Below are 26855 nucleotides of genomic sequence, written 5' to 3' on the forward strand. Positions count from 1 at the left end.
CATTTAGACTTAATTGTAGGCAAGCAGTAAAAACAAAAATATTCTCTCACACAGCTAACTAAACAGACCTTGAAATACAAAGCACACAGCCCAACATAGCGCTCAGAGAGACAGCGGTTTAATAAAAGCAAACCTTTTATTCTAATCACAAACACAACACAGATACATTCACATAAAAGTGTCCAAAACAAGGCAACAAATACAATTTAAGTTTCCCCACTCAGGGTCAGACCTCGGCGCCAAAAGACTACAGATCCCAGAGTTATGAAGGCGGCTGAGAGTGAGGTGAGGTGTTTGCGTGTGTGTGTCACAACTTTACAAACAAAAAGTACTCTACCATTAAATAAAATGTAAACATAAAAACAAAAATCGCTCCATTTTAAACAAATGTGACGCAAACTAAAAATCACTGGAGGAAAGCACAGCCAGGGTTAAAGGAGAGATTCACTGTTTTTAATATAGTTTACTTTAAAATTATACTCATATCTTGTTATCTATATAACCAAATAAATGGCCACTTCCTCCTGTCCTTAACAGCAAAGCATTTCATAAATGGCTAAGCTGAAATTAAAATTGGAAGCTGGACTTGTAAATGAAATTCCCTCCTTTTGTTTCCTTTTGATTTAAGCTCACCTTTCTCTGGACATTTTCTAACCTATAAACATGAACTTTGGATGTCCACGTGGTGGGTCACACCAGAATGTAAAAATTCATGTATTCATTCTAGTGGATTGCAGCAGGTACTGTACTTGCAACATAATAATTCTGCATTTTCTTTATTTTTGGTCCATTTTTGGCCCAAACATTCTGACCCACAAATTTTATAACGGAGGGCACAATCATCATTTATTATCAAAGTTGCATTATTCACTTTTATCTAACTTCCTTAAAAGTTGATACAAACAGAGAGTCAAGGGTATGAATATATCTTCAGAAAAAAAAGTGTTGGTCTAAGGTAAAAGAATAAACCTGACTATCTGATTATAATGCTATCCAGGGAAACTTTGGGTCCTGTCAGCCACGTGAGTGTTACTTTGACACATTAACACCACCCTTAACATGGTTGCCCATCCCTATTACATTGAGAAAACTTCTCTAACAGCTCGAGGAGCATGGCAAAGTTTCCAAATTTCCCACATCTAAATCCAATTAAGAAGCCGCAGGACATGCAAGAAAAATCGAGATCCATGGAAGCCCCACTCAAATAATCTGCTGTCAACATCCTGGTGCCAAACACCATGGACACCCCAGAGGTCCAGCGTCTGTGCTGAGAGCTTTGTTGAAGGCAAGAAGGGAACCTTATTGTGGCTGAACTGTTTACAGTGACATAGCCAAGTAAGATATACTAATATGCAAGTTAGCATGGGTGTTGGTGTCATTTTGTCTGTTAAGCCAAATGTCAAGGGGGTAAACAGAAGAGCCGAGAGAAAACAGAAACTCTCCAGGAACTGTTCTGACTGACTGGCATCCACACAGCCAGCTGGCACGCAAGTAGCTATCGCAACACAAAGAAAATTTTATGAATTAGTTCTGGAAATATGGCTGCAAGTGTCTAGAGTAAATATTCCACAGAGTCAGAGTCTGTTCAAGGGTCATACCAACCTTTGGTACCAACCTTACCAAACTTAACTACAACATGCAACTCCTTCAATGTACGTGAGGACCTGTGAGTATAACTTTAAGTAGAATTAAGAACCTATCCTTTACCAGATCAAATCCTGTAAACACAATGGTGAAAATCTGCTGTTTTAGGGTACATAACAAACTTGACATTTCTCCCAACTCAACTACAAAACGATTTACATGTTATCTACAAATGTGCAAGAGAAAAAAGAAAATAAATTAAAAGCTATTCATTATAAGACACCAGCTTAGTTCATCTAATTCTAACAAAGAAAAGCTTCACATGTTTAGTTTATGGGAATTTTGTTTTGTGTAACTACTGAGAGTGCTTTAGTGTAAGACACAGAAGCAGAGCGGGAGAGGGAGGAGAGTGGGAATGCAGTGTGTATCACCATACATGGAGCGGAAACCAATCCAGGTTACACTGAGTCATAGACAAGCTTATCCCAGTCTCTCTCTATCCCCCCCACACAGAGACAAACAGAAACACCAAGATAGGGACACAAAGGTGCAAATTCACAGCTAATAATTCATACACTCACACTATGTTTTCACACATTTTTTTCCTAACACCTCCCCTCTACGAAAACACATTCAAGTGTCCAAAAATAAGCCACCTGAAATGGTTTAAAGATTCAAACATATTTGCCACAACAGGCCTTCCTTGGCTTGACCCTTTTGAAAAACAAACTTATCTTGACAAGTGCTTGTTTAGAAAAACACCAACTAGGCACCGTTTCATGCAAAGTAAGAACGGGCTAGGCCCATAACTTAATTCTGAGTTACGAAAAACTAAACAATCCCTTTGGAAAAGTGGTTCAAGAAACATCAACAAGCATCACTAAACCACCACCTCAGTACCTAAATATACAGGTGGGTGTAAAGTGACACCATTGTGATGGACAGCAAAGTCTCCATGTGGTAATTTGTGGATAAACTAGAGGCCATTAAAACATTTTTGGATCCACAGGGGAGGTGTTTATTCTGTCAGTGCAGGTCTAGTTACCTGCACACACACACGTAAAGAAGTCCACAGCTGATTGCAGCTTTTTAAACTGCTCCTGTGTTTGTTTCAATGTTTTAATTGCTTTGAGTCTGTTGTGCAGCGGCTGTTGTCCATTATTCAGGTTCATGGTAAAGCCAGGGTGAGTCAGGTGTTTCCAACAGGTCTGCAAAAAACCTGTATGCAAAAACAAGAACATTTAAGGCAGTACTTTAGTCCTGGGTCAAATTCACATCCCTTTCAACCGATTCAACCAAGTTATATGGAATATCTCCTGATTTTCCTTTGTTATGATAAATATTAAAGGCTGTGATGATTTTTTCCCTGTTTAGAATAAGAAGCATATTTTAAAAAAAGGTGTAAACCACCAAAAAGACGCATGACTCACATGGTGATCTTGTTAAATTAAAAGCAACCAGATAAGCATCAACATTTGTTTCTGGTTTCTGTATTTCACATAAATTCTAAACTATTGGTGCCTGTGTGTTTGCACTAAGTAAAACAAATTAGCTTCAAACCTGAAAAAAACAAACAAACAAACAAAGCAAAACAAACAACAAAAAGTAGTGACAATACAAGTATTAACAGCTTTTTCCTTAAAGTAAGTGAGATCCCTCTGCTGGAGACAGGGAGTCATCACATTTGCCCAACTTATCATGACAGATTTTCATCTTCCCCCTATAAAGTGAATGAGAGAGACTAAAATATGCAATTATGGACCAGACATGGGTGTTGACCGAAGTTTGAACCAATTAACCTTTAGAGTTGATCTGGATCTACTTGATCCAAGGACTTGGAGGTATATTCTTACTACCTGATTTTTTATTTTATTTTTTGTTAATATCTTGGGATGTTAAATCTATTTGAAAATGTTTTTTTTTTTTTTTTAATAGTGTCTGGAGTTTACCTCTTGCTGTGTTTTAATCCGTCTCGTCCTGTTCTGCGTCTTTCTGGGAGACAGGTACTACAGCGGTGCCCAACAAACCTCTTCTCACAATATAGGGACATGCAGGACCACTGGGAATGTCAGCAAAACCTAAAGGATGGAGAGGGGAAAAAGACGGAGGGTTAAATAAAAGAGTTAGTAGAAAATAGATCAGAGCGAGAAAGCACAGAGACAAGGAACACAAACAGGTAATCCACAGGGAATCAAACACTCAGAGACTGTATGTACTTATGAATATCAACTGGTGACTCGGCTGTGAGAAGAATTTTGTACTAATTGGTAAAAAAGTTTTACGCAACTCCCTCCAAAATAACTTTAATTACTTTTCCATATTTCACTCTACAGGCCCACAAACAACAAAGTTACCTTTCATGACGACTTCCGGCAGGCCGTAGGGTTCGTATTCTGTGTCGTCAAAGGCAGCTGACAGCTGCGTCCTGTTGCGGCGAATTCTTTCAGCCAGACGTGCCGGGTCAGCCGGGATTGGGAAGGAACCAGAAAACAAGATTTTGTCTGACGCCGCCTCCGCAGATAACTGGACAGGAGACACAGGAGGGGAATCCACTGAACCTTGTTCTTCCTCCTCCTCAGTCTGAGTGTTAACACATACTGTTGAAATGCCACGAGGATTCAAACTCTCCTCTGTCTGACTGCTGACACTTTTCATTTCTATCTTGACAACGCTGTCTGAGGAATTAGTCGTTGTGTTTAGTTTGGCTTCTGTTTTGGTCGAATCTGGCTCACAGACTTCGCCTGAGTGATGTTGAGCCATTTTCTCCAATGTCATTTGGATGAGTTGACTGTCTCTTCTTACTTTTGGACAATTATCTGACCATTGTGTGAAGTTAATCTCCTGGTTTTCTTTTTCAGATTCCTGAGTCAAGAGACAAAACAAAGTGACTGAAGAATTAATAATTCCTCTGGTAAACAAATAAACGCATATGCCTAGGATAAAACTGAAAACCATTGCATTTTATTCAGTACTGAGGGCAGACAGGTGTTTTAAGTTCAGGTGTAAAAGTACAAATGCTTTATTTTATAGGTAAACAAAACATCTATTTTAAATTTCTCTAATATGATAAGAATTGCTATTTACAACAGGAGCAGCTCAGTTCTGGCCCATTTATTATTAAAAATAAATTTCCCCAAATATGTAGGCTTACTTCTCTACAGAAATGCCTTTATGTGCACTGGCTAAAAGACTTCCTAGATCCCACTAGCAATTATCTGGAATTATTTAATTTAAAGGACTCTTTTTTTTCATTGTAATTTACACTAAATTACATAATGACAATTAGCCGTCTGGTACATAAGTGAGTGACAATTTATAAAAATCACCTGGTCAGCCGTGGCAGTGTCCTGTCTGTGTTCTTGAAAAATTTCAGCAGTTTTAAAGGGATGGAGGCTCTTTGGTTCCTCAAGGTTGCTGTTCTGCAGTCTTGTGGTAAAACAAGCAAAAGTTAATCCCAGCTGATACCTGTACAAATATACTTAATATATGCGTTTAACACACACAGACACAGAGGTGTGATCAGTTACAAGTTATCTCTGTGATTACAGAGTGTTGTGTGTTACCTGGAGAACAACATGCGGCCCTGAAGTCTGTTGGAGGAGCAGGAAACGAGTAACTCGTCTTCTCTGATGACTGTGATGGTTTCCTGGCTCTTCTGTCTATCCAGTGTGGGTGTCTGAACCGAATCCTGAACAGGTAGAGTTTGAGGCGAGCACTGGGTCATCTCATCTGTTTGCTCCTGGTTTGACTGGGACTGTGTCACAGCAGAGGTCAGTTCATGGGTTTCACATTCCTCAAATGTTGGTGCTCTTTGGGAGGCCAGTCTCCATACAGCAAGCTCCTCTGCCTGCTGCTGGGTCTCCTCAGAGAGAGCTCGTACCCTTATCTGCAGTGCCTCCACCTGGACAGAAGGAGAATGACAGTAGACTGAATCAATCGGACATAAAACTTAAATATAAAACAAATAAAATCCACAATATTATTAAAAAAGTAATTCTATATTCAGCAATACAGATCTTATTGAATATTTTAATGTCGTAAATCATTTGATACTCAGTACTGCGAAAGAGTTGTATTAATTTGTCCAATTACAATTTAAGCCCCTAAAAATAGGGGAGGGTATCTATAAATATTTGCAATTTCTAAATTATATTTTTGTTTAAGCCCTTGAGTAGAAAGACTCTACTTCAACTGGATTTTAACTGCTTTATATAAAATCTACTCTGGCAGCGTACAGAGCCAAAATGATGAAAATCGTGCCATTACCCAAATATATCCACTAGTTAAGACTACCATCTAGCGTCTCATTAGCCCACCTGTATAATTTTAAGTCCTATACAACTAACCTATTATAATTTTGTCACTTTTCATCTTTTCACATAACTGAAGGAGAAAAATCACTGCCGTTACCTGTTGTTGTAGTTGAGTTACATGCACCTCAGACATTTCCTCCAGGTCTTCTTCAGTTCTTGTGTTTATTTGGTCTTCCTTTTTTAAATCTTGTCCTTCATCTTCTTCCTCATTCATACTTGACTCCAGTCCCTCAGTCATGACGTCATTCAGCAGACTCAGTGTCCCGTCTTCTGCCAAGCAGGACAGTGCAGCGTTTGGTGTGTTTTGGCTTTGTGTTGGATCCTCTTGATTTTCAGCGTCAGTCTGTAATGTCGGGTTTTGTGCGTCAGAGATGGTCAGGCCCTCAATTCTTTGTTTCAACAGCTGATTCTCCCGTCTGAGAGTGAGCAGTTCAGTAAGGATATCTGCTTCTTTACCGCTTTGACCGCACTGAGTCTCTACCATCACACAAGCAGAGTCAGGGTTACTCTGAGTTTTGTTCGAGTCTATAGATTCAGGATGCTGGTCCCCTGTTTTATTAGCTTCTTCACTGCTATCAGGTGTTGCCGTTTGAGTATCACATGTCTCTGGCTGACTTGCCTCACACTGTGCTTTCAAGTCACTCTCAGGCAGTGACTCTGCAATTAGACAGGTGACTCTACTCTCCATTTCCTGTTTTAGTGAGAGCTCTGAATTCTCCACCGGCTTCTCATCTCCCTGTTCTTCACTTTGTATCTGTTCCTCCACCTCTTTGACCATCATCTTCACCTCATCCTTTTTATCATTCTTTAGTTCATCCAGCTCTTGCTTGCATTGTAGTAGTTCCTGTTTTTGGCTTTGGAGGGCGCTCTCCTTCTCTTGTAGCTCAGTTAGAAGGCCTGCAATGTGCTGACTCTGCTTCTCAAAGGCCATGGTCAGCTGCTGCGTCTGACGTGTCACCTGACAAGAAGAGAAGGTTGAAAAAAAAAAAAGAAGAAGAAGAAATGATGACTAGAGAAAGTAAAAATACCACTGGGGTCTGCACTTCACTGGTCACAGCTCACAGCACAAAACACATTTTAAAAAAGCAAACCAAAGGCCTTTTTCTTAACCAATCTTACTTCCTTGAGGAAAAATGTGTATAAATGCAGTGAATTTGCTGTTGTAAATTTAAATCATTATGACCACTTGTAAATCAGGGCCACACAGAGACTCAGGTCACCTTACTGGATATGCAGAGTTTACTTTGCTTCTATCAGAACTGATGTTTACCTTCTCAGATTAGCACTGAACTGATACCTGAAGTCTTCTTATCTATCTGCTCGGGTTGCATTTAAACAGTTTGCAACTGTTTTATTGACTCCTATACTTTTCTGTATTTTCTTTTTCTTTTTTACTGCCTGCTTTTTGTTTGTCTTTGACTGGCAAATCTTAATTAACTCTTTCGTAACCTTTAGTGGCCATCTTATTTCTTAAATAACTTACAGAAGGAAGTAACGTTTGATTTTTTTTTTTTTTTTTTTTACTTCAGTGAGATCAGTGATATCCTAATTTTAATATTGTGCTTTACAATAACACGATTCATACACTGCTCAAAAAATAAAGGAACACTTTATTCTTTTTTTTTTTTTTTTTTTTTTTTTTACCTTCAGGACTATTAATTTGGTCGGTTAAGTAGCAGAGAGGGAGACGTGCAGTTACGCTAGGAGTGCTGGACAGAGCCATAGAAGGTTGTAACCCATCAGCACCAGAATCTGCTCCTTTGTGCAATGAGGAAGAGCATGTGGACTGTTAGAGTGCTACAAAATGACCTACAGTGTGCCAACTGATGTTTTCAAAGTGTCCCATAATTTTTTTGAGCAGAGTATGAATTCAAGATTTAGCGATAAACGAAAGTACAGTGATGAGACATGAATTAAGCTGTTCAGAAGTGCAGAACATTCGAGAGTGACTGTTTAATACAGAAATACTTAGGTTTGAGAAATTTAGTGCACTAATCTCTATATCCCGCATCATTTACCTGGCTCTGCAGGGCCTCCAGTTTAATCTGACACTGATTAGCACGCTCTGTCTCCTTTGAATTCTCATTCTTCAGTCGCTCCACCTCTTTCACCAAATTAGAGGCTGTAGGCTCAGCCTTCTGGGGGTCTGAGGCTATTTGGCCCATCTGAACATCATCTGACAGAGGAGAGTGCTCGGCATCTATCACATTGCTCTTTTCTTGGATGATGCCTGCTGCTGTCTGAGAAACAAGCATGTTGTGTTGGTTGGTGGACTGGCAGAAAAGGAGGTGCTGCTCTGGTGAAGGCAGGAGTGCGTGGCCACAGCTATTGATGTTGGAGTTGAGCTTGTCATCACGAAGAGTCAAATACGTCAGGGGAGTGTTTGCATCTGTGTGCTTCTCTTCTTGTGTGTGTTTTCTTTTTTGCTTCAGTTCTTCCACTTGAGCTTTAAGTTCTGCCACCATCATGCTCAGCTGTTCCTTTACATTAGCATCTGTGTTTATTATTTGGCTTCTCTCCTCTTCCTCTCTCTTTTTTTCTTCTCGCTCTAAAGCCAGCTGAGCTTTCACCTCCGCCAGCTGTTTTTTAAGCTGAATATTAAGCTCTACCATTTCACTCTCCCTATCTTGTTGTTCTTTGTTTTTCTCTTCCTCCTGCTCGCTTCCCCTCTCCTTTACACACTCTATGTCTGCCTCCAAAGCAGTCATCGCCCTCCTCAGCCTCTCTGTCTCAGCTCTTTCAGTCTCCAGTTGTGTCTTCCATTCTTTTTCTTTCTCCTCTTTCTCTGCAGCCTGGCTGGTGTGTTTGCGGCTAAGCTGTTTAAGGCGGGTCCTGGCTTCTGTCTCAGCTCTTCGTTGGGCTTCCAGGTCCTCTAGTCGTTTCTGCAGTTCTTCTCGTACATCTTGAAGCTCTGAACGGAGCATTGCATTCTCCTTTTTGAGGTCTTCAGAGGGAACGGTCTGCTCAGACTTGAGAGCAGGTGTCTTTTCTGCAGAAAGGGTCAAATTTTGTGTCTTAGGTGAGTGCTCAAGACTGATCATTCTATCAAGATCTTTAGCGTTAGAGTTGTTGATGGGAGTATGAGAGACGTCACATTCTATTGCCTCATTTATAACTTTGTTCTCCTCTTCATTAATTTTCCCTTTGTCTCCTGCTCTCTTTAAACACTCTGAGGAGTCTGGGGAGATTAGGGCACTGATGTGTTCCGAGTCAATTCCTTCTCCTGGCTCTCTGTCAGAAGGATAAGATGCTCTGATATCTGTCCTTCTCTCCTGTGCATCCTCTTCTTCCCTCCTCTGCTCAGCTCGGTTTGAAGAAGGCCTCTTGGTTTGGGCTGACGGTCGAGGATAATGAGATGAGGAAGACTGAGATGAAAAACTCTGTCCAACAGGGCAAAACTGCACAGATTGTGGAGGAGGTGCTGACTTTTGCTCTAGAATTAAAAGGAAAAACATTTTTAATATGTACAAACAAAAAAACTTAATAAACATGTGCTCTCTTTCTAATAAACATGTGCAGTAGTGGAAAAGTTAAGTGTATTTTTAAAAGGATAACATTCATCTATCACTAACCAGCAGGGAGCAGCACTGGGATAAGACTTATGCGTGAAAGACATTGAGTATATAACTGTCATGCACAATCTAGGATTCACCCTCTTCAGTAATCAATCTCCCTTTTTTGCTGCACAAAATAATAAATTACTACAGGGCAGCATTATCACAATAAGCCCACTAAAGGACACCAGTACAACAAGCTCATGTTAAGCATGTGAGACTCCAAAACCCTGACTCTTGTGGAGGGAGGAAAGACAAGATACTCCAATCTACCATGACTAATAAACAGATTTGGCTTCATCCCCACAGTTTATGCCTCACCCTGTAGTTCTTTCAGGAGACACAGGGTGTCAGCTCGCTCATCTGCAAGTCTCCTCCCCTCCTCTTCCAGAGCTCGCTCTCGCTTCCTGCTCTGCTCCAGAGTCACAGCCACGCCCTCTGCCTCACGCACAGCTTCCTAATGCAAAGAGCAAAAATAGTCAAATGAGGTGGGATGAATCCAGTCAAATCAAACTTACTGATTTTTAAGTGTTCAGCTTAGCTGGAGGGAATCTTCATGACCAACGATGGACTTTTAAGGCCTCTTTTTCAAATATCTGTCAGAAAATTTGATTGATTTCCAAAATATGTCTGCCATGACATCTTTAATGTCAGTCTATATTTTCGACCTTGTGATATTTGGACTATAAATGTTATCAATTGTGCAAGAAGACTGCCAGATGAGGACATGCTGTGTGTAATATAAATGGATTAAGAGCAACCCAAACACAGTGTCTCAACAGCTAGAAACCACAAACAAGCTACAGATGAAGGCAGTATTAGTACGAACTATGTTGCAAGCTTATGAACATGTAAAGAACTGCTACAAATTCTAAAAATGTGGGCGTTTTACATCTTCTGCACTCTCAGCTTAGCGGGGTGCAATACAATAGTAAATGTTAATTTGGAACCTGCACAACAATAGCAAATGTCCTTGCGCATCAGAAAGGCTTTACTAAGACTTTTAATCATGTAAAGTTCATTCCAGGGCCTGTTGGCCAAGGTAAGTCAGTGGGCACTAGTGGGCACTACAACAGACAGCCATTCAAAGGCTGTTTTCTTGTATTTGTGTCAGTGTTGATGTGTGTAGTATTAGAAGTATTACAAGACACAACTAAATAACAGTGAGGATAACGCTAATCCGATATCTTTAATAAAACATAATGATGGAGCTGGATCCACACTTATTGACTAACATATGGCACATAAGATGGTCATTACCCATTGCTCATCTAATGAATAATTAATGCAGGCCCTGACTCCTAACAACGTCTGCATGTATCAGTTGATGATCACTATGTGTTACCGTCAGTTTGGCTTGTGTCTGTGCTTCTTTCTTCTGGCTCTCCTTCAGCTGTCCCTCCGTCCATTTCAGTTTCTCTTTCAGAGTCTCCAACTCTTTCTCCAGCGCCTGCTTCTGTAGAGAAAGCTGACAGAGGGAATAGCGAAATAGTGAGAATGAATCCAAACAACACAACAGAGAAGGTATTTAAAAAAAGAAATTAAAGTAGGGGGAAGAAAAAGCAAAAACAATAGGAGAACTGAAAAAAAGGGAATGACTTGTTTGCCTTGTTTCAGGTGCAGGAATCATAGCCAGTGAAGGGAACAGGAAGCAGGACAGATATCGATGTGTCTAACATATCCTCTGCCTCTCTCAGGGTTATCAGCAAAGACTCAAGTAGATTAGCTTCCCACCAGTTCTCATCTAAAAATTCTACACGTTATACTCATATAACTGTATATATGTAGCAATATTGTAATGTACTGAGTAAATTATTTGCTAATTAATTATTTTTAACTTCAGTGTAGCTCTTTAAAGACAAACTTTTTTGTATTGGTCACTAATTAGTCACTTGGTTTTGTTACAATATTGAGTGACCCAGTAATTCTCAGTCAATGAAATGTCACATGTAGTTTAACAACCAATCAAATCTGAAAATATCTGATACTGATTTTATCAGCTCACTTAGTGAATTTCAATATATGTAAAAAGAATTAAAGAGAAACTATAAAACACATTAATCAGGTATTGGATTCTCATAACTGAAACTTCATGCATGCACAAAAAACAAAAAACAAATAGTACGACGCAAATTCCACAAAGGCCTGTATAAAGTGCTCATTACCTGCAGCTGAATGTTGCTGACCTTGTATGTGAAACTGTGCTTCTATTGTTAATTTACACAGTATAGCTTTATCAGATACAAGATAACACCTGTGTGGTTCACAAAGAGCTTACAATAACGTTTAAAGGACACTAGTAAAACTGAATAGCTATTGTTAAGACTGTATTTATATATACACAGAAGGTTATGGACTAAATTTATTTTCTTAGAGATTTTTTTTAATCTAATAAAAAAAAATTAGTGCCACATCATTCCTTTATGTTAAAGACTTCCAAAGTATAATTTTTAAAAAAGGTTTTTAACCACAAACAAAATTTGCACTCTGCATTCATGCAACATGCCTTAAAACGCTTCATACAAATCTTTCACCGTCATCCCACAGCCACTGTTTCACGCCTTCTTTTGCTGAGCACTCCATTTCTCACACACAAGTTCCAAGTGGTTCAAGCTTCCATAAACAAAGAAAAACTGAGCGGTCACACTGTCATTACCTTCTCTGCTCAACCTTTCCACTGGGGGAGAAACCGAGAGGAGAGGAGGACGAAGCGGAGAGGAGAGCAGGTGGAGGGGAGAGAAATCAGAAACACAGAGTCGAAGACAGTGAAAAAGAGAGAGAGAGAGAGAAAACATCACAGGCACGCAGAAAGTGTGGGAGAAAAAGTGCGATAAATTCATTGACCTTGGGTCCATATAATAAAAACAGTCCCAGGACAAGCAAAAGGTAAGATGGGAGAAGGACAGAGAAAGGAAATACTAAAAACAGGAAAGGTAATGAATGTATAATAGTATAATTATAAATAATAGCATAAACAAAAACAGTATGTCATATCTTTTTGGTCCTTGGTTTCCAGTGCTGATAGCAACTTTATCTTGATAAATGCATTTGTATGCATGTTAGAGGACTTGTTGGTCTGGTTAATGTGTAATATTTTGAGCGTATACTTGTACATGTGTGCGCATGTACCTTGTCAGCCTGTGCCTGCAGGGCATTGTGGAGCATTCTAGCTTGTTGAAGCTCCTGGTTGAGCTTATTCACTTCCTGTTGATGCTGCTTCTCCAGACACTGCCTCTCCTTCTGAAGCTCTGTCAAATCCTAGAAACACACCAAAAAAACCCCCCCAAAAGAATCCATCAATCTATGGAAAAAAGGAAATCAAATGAAAAATGATTTTCCCTTGCTTTGATGTTCATCTCACCCTCTGATGTTGTTTCTCCAGCTCTTTGGTACGCTGTTGGTGTTGCAGTCTGCTGCTTTCTGCATTTTGCCTCTGACACTTAAGCTCCTCTTGTAGTTGCTTCAGTCTTTGCTCAGCTCCCGACGCCTGTCATGGGAAAACATATGCAGCTGTTTACCCGAGTTTTTCTCTATATGATACATCTGATATTACTTAACATCAGGTACATACTGTTCAATGTCAGTGAAAACTGATGTGTTTGACTTCTTATCACCAAACCAAATCTTTTGCATTTAATTTGCTTATGACTTGAGATGATTAAATCTCTGAGAATTTTGTCCTGATGCAAACCAAAGTTCCAACTTATAGGCAGTTTTAACACATACACTCCATGTGTGAATATGAGCATAAATTGCTGTATGTCTCTCTCTGGGCCCTCTGTTAGACACGGGTCTTGCCCAATGATAGCTAGGATAGGCTCAAGCCACCCACTACCTTGAAATTGAGAAGCACTAAAAAAGCTGGATGGATGAATAGATGGAGGGCATAAAACACTTCATAATGCTGGTTTAGCTATACAAATAAACATTATTACTGTTATTATTCATTTGTGAGAACAGCTCTAATCATTTAGCACTGTTAATGGAAAAATTACTGAGGTTTTTCCTCGTGAAAACAAAGCCTACAAAAGAACTCCTCCCAAATCACAACACTGTAGCAGTAAGATAACTTCGTGGGTTTTAAATGTGTGTGCTTGTGAAAGATACTGCAGTCACACAGTAACTAAACTGTTTAAAATGGCCAAATGTTTGTGTTTACATTTTGTAAAACATAATTATGAGTGACTTCCAGGATTGCATTTATATCTTTTAACACATCTGTTACATTTTTTTTCTTTGGTTGACTTGCTTAGTTTATTTCAGTCTTTCAACTGTGATTCAGAACGACCTCACACTGAGATGGTATTAATTAAATCGGGGAAGCACAACCTCACAACTTATTCGTACCAGATGGTTTTAGGCTGCTTTACAGCACAACAGGAAAAAGGACCACCATTTTTCCAGTTTTTTTCAAAGAGCATGTTAATATTTCAGGGAAGACAAATGTTTTGTTAAATAAGATCAACACCTCTGCCATGTCAAAAAAAACACCAGAGCATCAGGAAAATATGGAACATTATCACTGAAATGAGATGTTTGTTTTCAGCAGTAGTACTAGAAGCACCACTACCTGTAGCAGCAGTATATGTGCATGTGTTTACCCGTTCACTGTCCTGGGCCATACGTGTCTGTGCCAGGCTAAGCTCATTGGAGACTTTCTGCAGGCTGAGCTCCTTGGTGGCAAGCTCCTTCTTGGTTTGCGTCATTTCGTTCTGTATGGACTTCAACGTCCTGTCCTTCACCAGCAACTCCTCTTCCAGAGAAGACATACGGCTTTGACTTTGAGGCGACACTGACAGATGGACAGAAAGAAGTATGGTTAATAATTTCAACCATCCATTTTCGTCCACTTATCATCCTGTTACCAGAGAATGTTTATTAAATTCTGCGTTAGTCTCATAGAGATAGGAGAAAATTTATAAGCATTTGTTAACTAATATTTATACTTTTTTTCCGAATTTAAAGAGCACCTTTAATTAAAAAATAGTGCTCACAATCAGTGAGCTGGGATCATAGAATGGCAGAATGGTGGCTGAGTGAGTGGAGAGTGAGCAAGAGAATACAGGTGAATGAATAATTGCAAAAACAAACAAATCCATTTCCATGACCATTAAGAATATCTTGATTTCTGATAAAACAAAACAAAACAAAAAAAACCTGATGGCTGACAGTCAACAACACTTAGGGTCACAATCTATACACACTGATGCAATGAATCAAAGTTATAACTCTATATGATGCACTTAGATCCAGCCTGGGGAGGAGACTGATAATAAGGATAAAAATCAATTGTGTGCTTGTGATGCATTGTCAATATTTTAACTGTCCCATTTTACAATCTCTCCAGGCATACATTTACCTACCAAAGACATAAATATAATCACATTTTTTTTCCATTGCTAATCTAAAAAGGAACAATGTTTTTTTGCTACATACAACCCCAAGTATAAATCCTACCCAGTAGCCAGAATAAATCCTAAACTGTATGTTCTGTTATCAGGAGAAACATGGCTGCAAAAAGGCACACCTAAAGTAAACATTATAACCCCACCCCCACCCCTCATGCCAGTGTCCCAGCAGCTTTTATTGTTTCATATTGACCTGTCTCCTTCCTCCCCTGAACAAACACAAAAACACCCGGTGAGAGCGACAGTGTTACATCACAACTACAAACTGCAGTAAGAGTCACTCTACATCATGAAGCCGGCCTGGGAGCAGGCAGAGGAATCTCTGGCCATTCATTTCTACACAACCGCTTATGTAACGAGTGCAGCTGAGGTTACACATGTGCATGAGATTCATGGTGACAACACTGTTCACTTTTACTGATGTTGCTGTCACTCTGAGGTAAACCAAAACTGACAGAATTTCGTCATTTGGACAAAGCTTATAATAATATTTTGAGTGAAGTGGGCAACACATTTCAAACAGAGAGACCTCACAGTGTTAATTATGGCACCTGCCAGCAATTTTATCTATTGTTGTTATTATGTAAATTAAACAATAAGAGTTCATCTGACCTCAGTTTGCTGTACATCTGTCCTTTATTTAAATCTTTATTTGGCTTAGAATTAAACCCTTCAGTATAAACTGACCATTCGCTTTAAGTGTTTGCTGTAATAAACCCAGGCCCTGGAATAGCCTGTCTATAGACACAAGGTTGGTTAGCAATGTCAGCACCAGAGGTTGTACTATAAAGAGAGAATAATGGTATAATTATGGTAGACTGGCTATTAGAAAGGAGTTTTGATAACAAAATAACAAACTAACAAAGTATGAAAAGATCACAGTGCTAACACTTTCTGGATAATCATAGATAAAATCAAATAATGCATGCAGCATGCACATCAGTGAAAAATGAAGCAAATGCAGTGGTGCCTTAAAGCTGCATTTTTTCAAATGTCCAGCAGGAGGGTGACTCCTTTGGGTGACCTCAGTAAAAACTTTCCTGACGACTTTACAGGCTCAGTAACTTGTTTCAGATCATCTTACTATTAGACATAAAATCCATGAACTCCTCCTACAAGATAGGAGTGGAGCAACCAAACTTGACAGACAGGTACATTTCAGGCCTCTGAAGAATCTTATCTATATAGGATCATGGATAAGATCAGGTCATGATGTTGTCGAGAAACCTCAAAACAACAGGCTAAAATTACATTAATAAAGTAGAGCAGCACAGGAACACCCTGGCGCGCACGCGCGCACACACACGAGGAATTTTTCCTACTCAGAATTTTTTTTATCTTCAATTTAGTTATTTACAAGCAAGAACCAACACCCCTATTTCTTTTACTTGACTTATTGTGACTAAGTATATAAGTTTGTAAAAACAAACAGACCAAACAATATTGCTGCATGGGCATGTACTAGTATTATTAGTATTATCCAGTTTGCACATTGACTGACCACTTATCAATAACGTAAGAGTAAGAGTTCGCATCCAAGATAGGAAAAGTGAAAATATTCAGTTTGAGTGATTTAAACAGTGTGACATCACTGTGGCTATATCAACATAACATGCCTTAATGTACGGTAGGTTAAGATGATTTTATTTTACTTTAAATATATTTTATAAGGGTGACACAGTTTAACAAATAAAATACAAAACACGAACCTTTTATGTATCACATAGAGTTTCTACCCATTACTAGTTTCAACTGTTGCACGCAGTTGAGACTGGAAAGACTTTAGATTAAAACTGGACACAAGAGTCACTGGCAATTTGCTCTAACTGTGATATATATTCTCAGCTGAAAGCAGGCAACCTGTTGAGGCTTGCTTTAGTGTTACCACCAAAGAAAACCATGCAGTCTAGTAGTGCAATCTAGATGTTACCTACATGGATCCCGATTTGCTGCAGTCAATTTACATTTCTTTGATTGAATCAGAAATTGAAGTGATTTCTATGCATCGCTCATCATGGAACGATATCAGACCAGGGTTTAAATTTAAGAGCTCTAATGTTCAGCTGTAAAAAAAAAAAAAAAAAAAAAAAAAAAAAAAAAAAAGAAAGAAAGAAAGAAAGAAAGAAAGAAAGGAAAAAAGAAAAAAAAATTAAAGAGTCAACTGACCCCTTTTATGCAAGCACGAACGAAGCCTAAGGAACCAAGCCTAGATTAACAAAGACAGTTGGTAACCACTGTTATCGTAGAGGGGATTATATAAATACATACATTTTTAGCACTCTCCAAATAGGTTTTAGAACCATAAAAAAATCTCATAACTAAACAGTTATGTTAACTGAGTCTTCATTCACTGAAGCATAAAAGACATTTTTTAAATTGAATTTATAGACATAACAGGACAATGCATAGGTTTCTCTAAAACAAGGTAACCAAGTTTTGCCTTTATTGGGAAAGGAAAAATTGTGATTACCAAAGCAACCTCTGATTGTAGTTTTAGATTTTAATTTTGCTAATGTAAAAAAGCCTGGGTAATATTTAAAAAAAGAAGAAGAACAAAAAGTCAAATCTGCTCCTTATTAAGTTGCTGTGTGTGCTTTGTTGCTGAAGACTGCAGAACATCCAAATGAAAATCTAAACTTTGAAATCAGAGGGTGGTTTCACAGCAGGGGTACTGAGTTAAGTAGATAATAGCATATCCATACTGGCTCCTGTTGTTATGGTAATCCAGCTAGGTTTTTAATCTTGTTTTAGGATAAATGCTGCTGGCCTGAGTTGCGTGCGTATATATTTGTAATTTGCAAATGGATAACACAGAGTAATTCCATCCCCACTCACTGTCTGTCTCTGTCCTGCGGTCCTTCCCATAACCCCCCTGCTCTGACAGATGATTTGTGACATCAGAGGACGGCATCAAAGAGGGAGAGGGCGGAGGTCGCCTCCTTGCTGCAGGTTTTGTGTCATCCCGTTCCCATGGAAACACACCCAAGGGAGTGGAGAAGGTGTCCGATTGGACGGGTGAGTGGCTGTGGCGTGTGCTCTTGTGTTGTTGTTGTGGCAATGAAGGTGTGGGTATCTCAGAGAACTGAAGCCGCTGCTGAAAGGATGAGAGAGGGTTTAATCAAAGACAAAAAAGAAAGAGGAGCAGCATGAGCAGGAAGAGGCTCGACAAAAACAAGGCTCAAGGACTCAAGGTTTTACAATCAGACTAATGCAACTAAGAATTACTAACTGCTGTTTTATTCATAACTCAAGAGAAATTGCTTCAGCGTGCACAGCACCTTTAGTATATTTCAAATGCTGCTTCAGGATGAGAGATCGTAAAAGAAAAGTCAATGTTCAGATGTAAGAGCACAGACTTGCTGTTACATTTTCCTAAAACTTTTCTTTTGCCTGCCAGACCTGTACAAACAAATGCAGCAGCACACTATGATGAACGTTGGGAAATAATACAAGCAGGTGAAGCAGGGCATAATTTTACTGAAACACTCAAACCAGCAATAACTTAGTAGCTTGTCTGAGTAGTGAAAGCCTGTAACAGCATATTCCTCTGTACAAAGTTAAAAAAAAAAAACATTCCACAGAAGGTGCACTGAAGTACATATTATTATTGATGAACCTGGGACAACGTAATTTGTATTAAACCCATAAATAAAGTCATACTTCTTAAAAAAATACTGGTCTAATTTTTTTTAGGAATAAACTTATAAATTTCTCACCTTTTAAAGTTTTTGGTCTTCAGTTAAAAATGTGTATATAAAGTTAGATTTGGTCATCCTTTAAAATTTTTGATAACACTGCCAATCTTATCCTTTCAGCTGACTACTAGAAGAAAGAACCTTGCTGTTAAACAAAGAGCTGTGAGCCAAGGTGTTGTTTTTAACATCTAAATTTAACCAGAAAAAAACTCCATTATAAGGACAGAACAACTTTAAAATACGAATTCTTCCTGTCCTTATCACAAGGCCAGAATGAAATTTGAAAAATACAATAACACCCTGATAACAGACACTGATGCTCTTTAACCTACTATAAAAACTCTTAACTACATTGTCATGTTTAAAAATAGAGAAATAAAGTACAATGTTGTTTCATCTGTTTGTTTTTTTAAAAGCACCATGTGCTGCAGTAGTTCACATTTAAGAAACAGTTACAGCCATCTGGGCCACTTATTTGGAAAGACTTAATTACTTAAGACTAAAAGGAAAACTAATCAAATAAGGAGGGATGTTTTGCTTTGCTAATAAGACAGTTAAATCCTCCAAGTAGAGAACATCAGCTTTCAGCTACAAGCCACAGCAGTCTTGGATTAGCTTACACATAGCTCAGTGTGAGAACATGTTCAGACTTACTCGGATGTGAGGAGCCCGGCTCTGCCCTTCATCTCTGTGCCCCTGTTTCTCTTCCTGTCGGCTCCCTACAGGGCAAAAACAAAGCATATGGACTGAACTTAGTACCTACAACCGATCACAAAAACTGAACAGGAACAACAGCTGTAAATTACCAAGTGGTTTAGTGACGAGAGGAAAGACAAACAAACTGTCCTTAGAGAGTAGAGGGCTGGGAAAGCAATGTAGCTCAAGGGGGTTTATTTATATCCACTGCTCATTTGGGACTCTGGTGGTTTAACTATTTAATTCTCTTAACTGTAAAGAGTTTTAATAAAATATTAGAAATAAACTGCCATAGAGATTAAACCAATTAATAATTTTACAGTTTAGAAAACTGTACCATTGTGTTCCCAGGGCAAGCCTGTATTCCAGCAGGGAGTAGAAAACAGAGAGGTATCTGGTGACCTGATGCTGTTCTGCAGCTTCTCTAGCTCGGCTTCCAGCCTGCCACAGAAAGAAGACACAGAGTGAAAGAGTTTAGAGTGGGAAGAGAAATGGAGATATTTCTTACAGGAAATGAGGGCTGAGGTCAAAAAGTCAGATTTGCTTAGTAAACATCCTAGCTGAAGGACGAGATCCAGTAGTATATGCAAAAACAATGATAACAGCTGGCTGAATTCTCTACAAACTGAGAAAAGCTGTTCCTTCAAAATGTGGTTTAACTCTTTTAGTCAAGGTTACACTAAGCTATCACTTATGAAAGAAAAGTATGCCCTCCCACAATTCATAGCAATATGTGCCATCCAACAATCATTTAAAAAAAATATTAACATAACTCATCATGTACTGTAGATGATGAGAGAGCCTTCAGAATTTTAGGTTGAGGAACATATAAGCAGTTTTTTTACTGACTGGTGAACCTCTGCTCATTTTTACTTCCGAGAAACTGTCAATTCACCTAATTAGTTCAAAATGTTCCTCCAGCTGTTGCTATTTAGAACCACCCTTCTTAACCTTTTTGATAATCAAATTCAATATAAGCTAATATAAGCTAAATAGTAAAATGTTAAAGTTGAAAAATATGACATTTTCTATGTTCTACTGTCAATAAAAATGGGCTTATGAGATTTGCAAATCATTGCATTCTGTTTTTATTTACATGTATATGGTAATCAATAGTACTTTTCTGTTTTATACAATAACCTGGTAATATAATGAAAAATCAGAGGGGATAGAGCTTTCACAGTTGCAGCTCCAAGACTGTGGAACAATATGCCACCGCATGCCAAGCAGGCTCCTTAACTTGTCATTTTAAAATCTTGTTTACATACTTTTATTCCCTGGCCTTTGACCCAGTGTGATATGCTTACTGTGTTTTTAAGTTGCTTTTTATGTAGTCCTTTATTGTTTAACTTCTACAGGTCTTATTCGTGTCAGGTTTTTTTTTTTTTTACCCTCTGGCCTCTGTTCATCTTTTATGTTTAGTTCTATTGTACAGCACTTTGGTCAGACCTGTTGTTGTTTTTCAAAAGTGAATTATAAACAAAGTGGTATGGTAACCATAAACAGTTAGTGTACAATACGCCAATTAATTAATAAATAAATAAAGCCACTTGTGTGCAAATTACTGGAACAGAGCAGAAGAAAACATATCAAGTATCAGATGTAATGCAAGTATCAGATTGAATAATATAGGGACTGTACCCAATCAACATCCAAAAAGCTGACTGGGACATCTCCATTTAAGACAGCTTCCTATACTATCAAAATGTAATGTCTATTGTCTGATTTCTAGTGCTGCATGTGCTGCATGTAGTTCCAACAATCAGTTTTAGTTTTACCTTCCAAATCCCCCCTTTTTACCCCCCCGCCCCCTTAAGACAGATTGTATTTAACTATCAAGTTTAATTCAAACTAAGTTATCCTAAGAATACCAAACGTCACTATATTTCAAACATTCAGTGAAAACAATACATAATACCAAAACCAGATGAATTTAAAATTGAGAGAAGCTTCTTGCCTCTGTGGTTTTTAGCTCATGCTGACCTTTTGATTTCCTGGGTGAGTTTGTTGTTGAGGGTACGAGCAGCATCTAGCTGGCCCTCCAAAGAGCAAACTTGGGCCTGCTTAGTCTGAAGCTCCTGCGTAAGACGGTCCCTGCTCGTCACCGCTGTTGTGGCCTCATCCCGAACGTTTTGGAGCTCTCGCTGCACCGACTGCAGCTCCACACGTACCTCCTCATACTTGGCAGAAAAAAGGAGGAAAAAGGAGAGAGAGGGAGAAGTATATATTTAATGATTATTTAAGGAAATCCTGCTACAGATGACTCACCCTTCATGACAATATTTGCACAATGTTATTTAGAGAAGATTAAAATTACAGGAACTGCATTTCCTTGAAGAGCAACATGTAGGTCAACTTTTTCTCTACATAAAATTTCTTGAAAAGCTAATGCATGATTTTATTCTTTTGTGTAATTCCGATGAAAAAGTGTGCATTTAAAGAAGCACTCATAAAAAAATACTAATTTCCTACAGATTATGTAATTTTTCTGTGGTCTGCCTAAGCGCTCAATGCCACAGCAGGTGGCAGGAGCAGCTTCCTAAGCCAGTGCCAGTGGATCCATGGTCAGCAGTCAGTGAGAGACTGAGCTCTCACTGATCACAGAGATACTACTTGTTAAATTTTAGATAACTTCCAAATTGAGCTTCCAATAAGAAGATTTCCTAATGTTAATCTAGATTTAGCATATTGTTTTTGGAAAAGGCAGCATTACATCAACCATAATAGGTACTAGGTGGTGCAGTAGTTAGTACTACTGTCTCACAGCAGCAAGGTTCTTGGGTTGAACCTGCTGGCTGACTCCAAAAATCCAGTCCAGTTCAGAAGCATGACAAAGTTAGATGATTTCTTACAGCCTTAACTAAACTTGGAAAGTCAACAGTACCAAATCACAAAGTTACTAATACTTGTGTTTCAGTTATTTGTCATGTAAATTGTGTGAGGAACAGTATAAGTGTTCATACTTTCACAGTTTGCTTCTCAAGGCTTGTATGGATGTTGTCCAGCTGCAGCTGTTTCTGCTTGTTTTCCCTGGACAGCCGTTCATGATGGATTTGCAGCTCCTTCACCTTTTGCAGGACCCGTCCAGACAGCCCTACTGTCCAGTCCTCCTCAGCCCAGCTCATTTCTTTCTGCCTGGGCCTGAAAGGGTGGGAAAATTATATCAAGAGCTTGAATCAAAGTTCATTTTTATTTTATTCCCTCAGAAGAAAACATTTCCTTTTTAAACTGAAAGGTCACTTGGTTTCTAAGCACTCGGGGTGACAGACTGTGCATGGCTTCACAAGGCATGGTACTACCTAACCTTTCCTATTCATAGTTGGCTGATCCAGAATAAGACAGCTTCTAAAGACATGGGATTTACCAGAACAAAGAGGAAGTATAGGCCATTTATAATCCCAGTCATATACTTATATGTGGCCTGTGTTATAATTAGTCATAAAAATGCTTCCTACCACTAATTTGTCAATCTACTTCTACAATTTTTTATATTTTTTATTTAACATGAACTGGCCTATTAGTGTGGCAAGAATAAAGGAAGGTTGTGAAATCCATGCATGATTAAGTTTCAATCTTTCATATATAAACAAAACAATGTAGGTAAATCAAATGCAAATAGTACTACAGTATAATTTATTACGAGTCATACCTAAATCAACTCTGCTGCTAAAATAAATGTAGTAACTTGAAGGTTAAGTGCGTATGCATGTGTTGGTACAGAGGATTCAATTGATAGCATGTATATCTAAACAAGCTTCAATCATGTCTGCCTTTGACTCCGTCCTGTGTTGAATGTTGCTAAGGCTTTGAACCCTCAGGAAGAAACTGGTTGTCACTGTTGGGCAGCTGTGACTCAGTGTTTCCCAACACAGCCTTCTTGCTACGCTCATGCATCACTGAAAGCTGAAAGTAAATATAATCTCTCTCAAATTTCAGGTTTACGTCAAGGTTCTTCCTCAGACAATGCCACATCTGATGGCTGTTTTAAAGGCTCTTGTTCAAAACATTGCATTTGCAAGCACTTTGTTAATACAGACAAAAAACAACAACATCACCTGGACACGGATAAGCAGAATTAAAGATGAGAGCATTGGAATGAAGAAAAGCCTGACTGAAATGGCCTGAAACAAACTCACAGAGGTTTATTAAAAGCTCAGTTTGGACTTTCATTACAGCCTCAAGGCTGTCAACACCAAACTCACATAGTTTCTGTCATAGCATACGTGTCACGTCACTAATTACCTGCTTCCTGGCAGAAATACCCGACTATGACTGAGAGGAGCCAGTCACATAACACCCAGAGTGACTACAAAGACTGGACAATAACACTTTTGTACAGGGGACTTAAGTGTCTTTTCAGTTTCATTAGGATGACACGCCAATCTGAGCATTACTAAAAACAGTATACTGGTGCACAAGCTGAGTAGTGTTAAAGGCAGCAACTATCAATTACTTTAAGTAAGGATTCATCTGATTAATCACTATTAAGCTATAGTTAATATTTTAAATTACTCAGAGTGTAAGTGTCCCCATAAAAGTAAATTAACATTTCTAATCGATAAAAATATAACATAAAAGAAAAGTAGAGTTTGAGAAGCCTCGACCTGGGAGGGTTAGGCAACTTTTCTGTTTGATAGTTCAACATCGTTCATATTACTAATTACAGGTTCTAATCAAAGACCATGACCAGTTGTTAACTGCCAGGATTGGGTTAGATCTGCAGGTGATCTTGAGGTTGAAAATCTGGTTTTTCATGCAGTGCTCGTTTCACAATACAGCACATGACTGTCAGGGTGAAATTACAGAACTTTTTAGTGTTTTTGTTCCACAGACAACCTAAAGTCAAGAAAGAGTCAATAGTGGACAAGTGGTCTCAGGCACATACAGTCCTGTGACAAAATTGTCATAGGACTTTATGTACCACTAGGGCTGGGCCATATCATACCGTTCACGGTAATACCGGTATAATTTTGGGCAACAATAGCAAGATGAAATATCGCGTTAGAATATGGGTAAAACGCGCATGCGCAGTGCCTTTGTTTTCATACGCACATGTCGGAAAAAGCAAATCGTTGAATGAAACGGATGAACCAGAATTGGTTTGTAAAAATGCTGCAACTTCAGTGCGGAACTGGTTTGGCTTTCGTCCGTCAGATACACAACAAAGCACTATTTTTGGTAGAGCATGCTAGTGGGCTGTCGTTATTATCGTGTTTTTTGGAAAATACGGCACACTTAAAATCAATCCTTTGATTTTTCTGAAAATCGACAGTGCCCCTTATAATCCAATGGGCCTCATGTATGAATTCTGGTTGTGTTTACTGACCTCGAAACGATTTTATGTACACGGCGCTCGAAAATCTGTCAAATGTTTTAGTACGACTTTGCTAAGCTACGAACCCGCACCGCTTGATGGATTGTCGGAGCATTACGGCTATCGTAGTCAGGAGCCTGGCGAAGTGATACGTACTGAGCTTCAACATAATGTTACCGTATTGTGTGTGTATAACCTCTTTTTAAGTTTTGTGGATATTATACATGGTTATGCTGAGGATATGTCGGCCAATTTCCACTGGAAATGCCTTTTGGTTAAACTTTCAGTAAGGAATTTGCATTTGCACTGTTAAATTTTTATATAACTTTCATGCACATAAAAAAAACAGCTGCTTGTTTAAGTGAAAATACATAGATTTATTTTTTTTCACTAATAAAGTTGTGGAGTTGTAAAGTATTTTGTCTAGTGTCAGTTATATCGTTATCACAAATTTTCAAATGTATATCGTGATAAATATTTTTGGTCATATCGCCCTGCTCTATGTACCACTATACTTTCTTTTTCACATGATAGTAAAACATCATATGTTGTCTTTCCCCTGCTCATATCTATTTCCTCTTCTTTCAAGATGGAGAAAGCCATTCAATATTTCATCTACCACAAGTTAGAAAACAGGCACCAACTTCAAACTAATAATTAATACAACAAATTATTTTTTTCTTTCCACTTTAAAACAGGCAGAGAAAACAGAAGGCCTTATACAAAAAGTAATGGCATGACAAAAGAAAGCAACTCTTTAAAAAACAAACATCAGGGGATTAAAAGATTAAAAGACCATGATCAAACATGTGATGTTAAAGAATGTGATCATTTTATGCTATTGCTCAAGACACCTTAATAAATAAAGTATTGAATGTCAGTACACAAAAAAGAGATGAGATATACAATTAGTACATTACAGCAGATAAAATATGAATACTACATTCGGTCGTACTGATCCATTATAATGTCATCTGATATTTGTTATCTTTGCACTACATTTAGAAAGCAATTTTATTTCTGTTTTATTTTTCTTCTGTTTATACTTATCTGACTTTAATCTGTATATAACGGGAATATTTCGTTTGTTGTATTCTGTTTTATTTCACCGAGTCACACCATACTTATTTAAGTTTATAAGTAGGCGTTTGGAATTCAACGTTATAGCAACTAAAAACGTCAAGCTTTTGGAATAACGTAGATCTCATCGTAAACACAACCTACAACAGAATACCTCAAATAAAATACACGATTACAAAAACAAAACAGCCCCATAAAGGTAGGATAAAACAAAAATCTCAAAGATGAATGTTATCCACACACACTTTGGAAATATAACCATTAATTTCTAATTAGGGACAAACGCACGTCGTCTCAGGCAGTCTCTTAATGAGGTGGACATGTGCAGATGTAGCACAATAATGATAATAATGAGGAGGAGGAGGAGGAGGTGGTGGTGGTGGCAGGGAGCCAGAAGCTGGACCCTGGCCTGATCACGAGGTTCAAAACTCAACGAGAGAAATGACAACTTCAAACTAAATCTCACTTTAACAGCCACGGAGGTAGAGAGTGAGTAACAGCCGCAGTAAGACCAGCCGAAACTAACTTTTCTACCGCCTATTAGTGTTTGTTGAGCGCTGAATGACACACAACTGTAGCGATGATGCTACCAGCTAGCCACGCAGTAAAGCTACTTACCATTCACTACTTCAGTTACAAAGGGCGCCAGCCGCCGGGGAGGCGCACACACGCAGGCGTGACAGGGCTCTGTTCCCGCTGTTAGAACCAGGCTCCGGCTCTTCACTATTCGGCCAAGATACGTTTAAGTTTAAAGCGAGAGGAGCTAGACGTTAGCGTTGACTGACAGTTTTCATAGGTTGAGACGAGATGCCGCACGTCTCGTGCAGCTGACAAGCCGGAGTCGTTGTGGCACGAGGCGGAGCGGGGCGGGAGCTGGTGACGTAGAGGCGGAATGTTTTGGGAAAAGTCCTCGCGGGGGTGTGAACCTCTGATGACCCCTAGCGACGTCCATTGCCAGTGGAAACATGATGCTGCTAATTTAACTGTTGCTAACAAACTGCTCTGTATTTAAATTTTATACATTCTTTATATATTTTATTTTTATGTTTAATACTAATATGATAAATAAATAAAACTAGTAAAAATTATTTATTTTATGCTATATTAGGACAGTTTTTTTCTGTCCTGTCTTCCTCCCTTCACCTCCAACAAGTTGTTGATTGCACATTATTGTTTAAGTTAGTTTTCAGCCCAAGGAACGCACATAACCC

General features: G+C 38.7%; 1 protein-coding gene across 3 annotated transcripts; it reads right to left on the reverse strand.

Annotated features, from left to right (window-relative positions):
* Nucleotides 1-101: 101 nt before the first annotated feature.
* On the reverse strand, nt 102-26510 carry LOC308408397 (uncharacterized protein). Of its 3 annotated transcripts, none has more exons than XM_080900604.1 (18): nt 26263-26510; nt 22214-22391; nt 21234-21430; nt 19588-19691; nt 19209-19273; nt 17695-17950; nt 14053-14243; nt 12813-12938; nt 12581-12709; nt 10797-10919; nt 9773-9908; nt 7916-9330; nt 5995-6855; nt 5148-5485; nt 4911-5010; nt 3939-4446; nt 3534-3662; nt 102-2803 (listed from the first exon to the last, which is right to left on the reverse strand). In XM_080900604.1, the coding sequence occupies exons 2-17, from the start codon at nt 22373-22375 to the stop codon at nt 3547-3549; spliced, it is 4827 nt and encodes a 1608-aa protein (XP_080756730.1). In that variant the 5' UTR covers nt 22376-22391; nt 26263-26510; the 3' UTR covers nt 102-2803; nt 3534-3546. The 3 variants fall into 3 exon arrangements, with proteins under 3 accessions (XP_080756730.1, XP_080756731.1, XP_080756729.1); XM_080900605.1 differs by having other exon boundaries at nt 3939-4107; nt 17695-17953; XM_080900603.1 differs by having other exon boundaries at nt 17695-17953.
* Nucleotides 26511-26855: the final 345 nt, after the last annotated feature.

The sequence above is a fragment of the Rhamphochromis sp. 'chilingali' genome (assembly GCF_963969265.1).
Source record: "Rhamphochromis sp. 'chilingali' genome assembly, chromosome: 13".
NCBI classification, from domain to species: domain Eukaryota; kingdom Metazoa; phylum Chordata; class Actinopteri; order Cichliformes; family Cichlidae; genus Rhamphochromis; species Rhamphochromis sp. 'chilingali'.

Excerpts from the sequence above, each read along its gene's own strand:
- LOC308408397 (XM_080900603.1), bottom strand. The coding sequence starts at position 22,375 with ATGAGCTGGGCTGAGGAGGACTGGACAGTAGGGCTGTCTGGACGGGTC. Across the intron at positions 17,954-19,208 it reads GCCGGGCTCCTCACATCCGA|CAGCGGCTTCAGTTCTCTGA; the intron begins GTAAGTCTGAAC and ends TCATCCTTTCAG. Across the intron at positions 6,856-7,915 it reads TGGAGGCCCTGCAGAGCCAG|GTGACACGTCAGACGCAGCA; the intron begins GTAAATGATGCG and ends TCTTCTTGTCAG.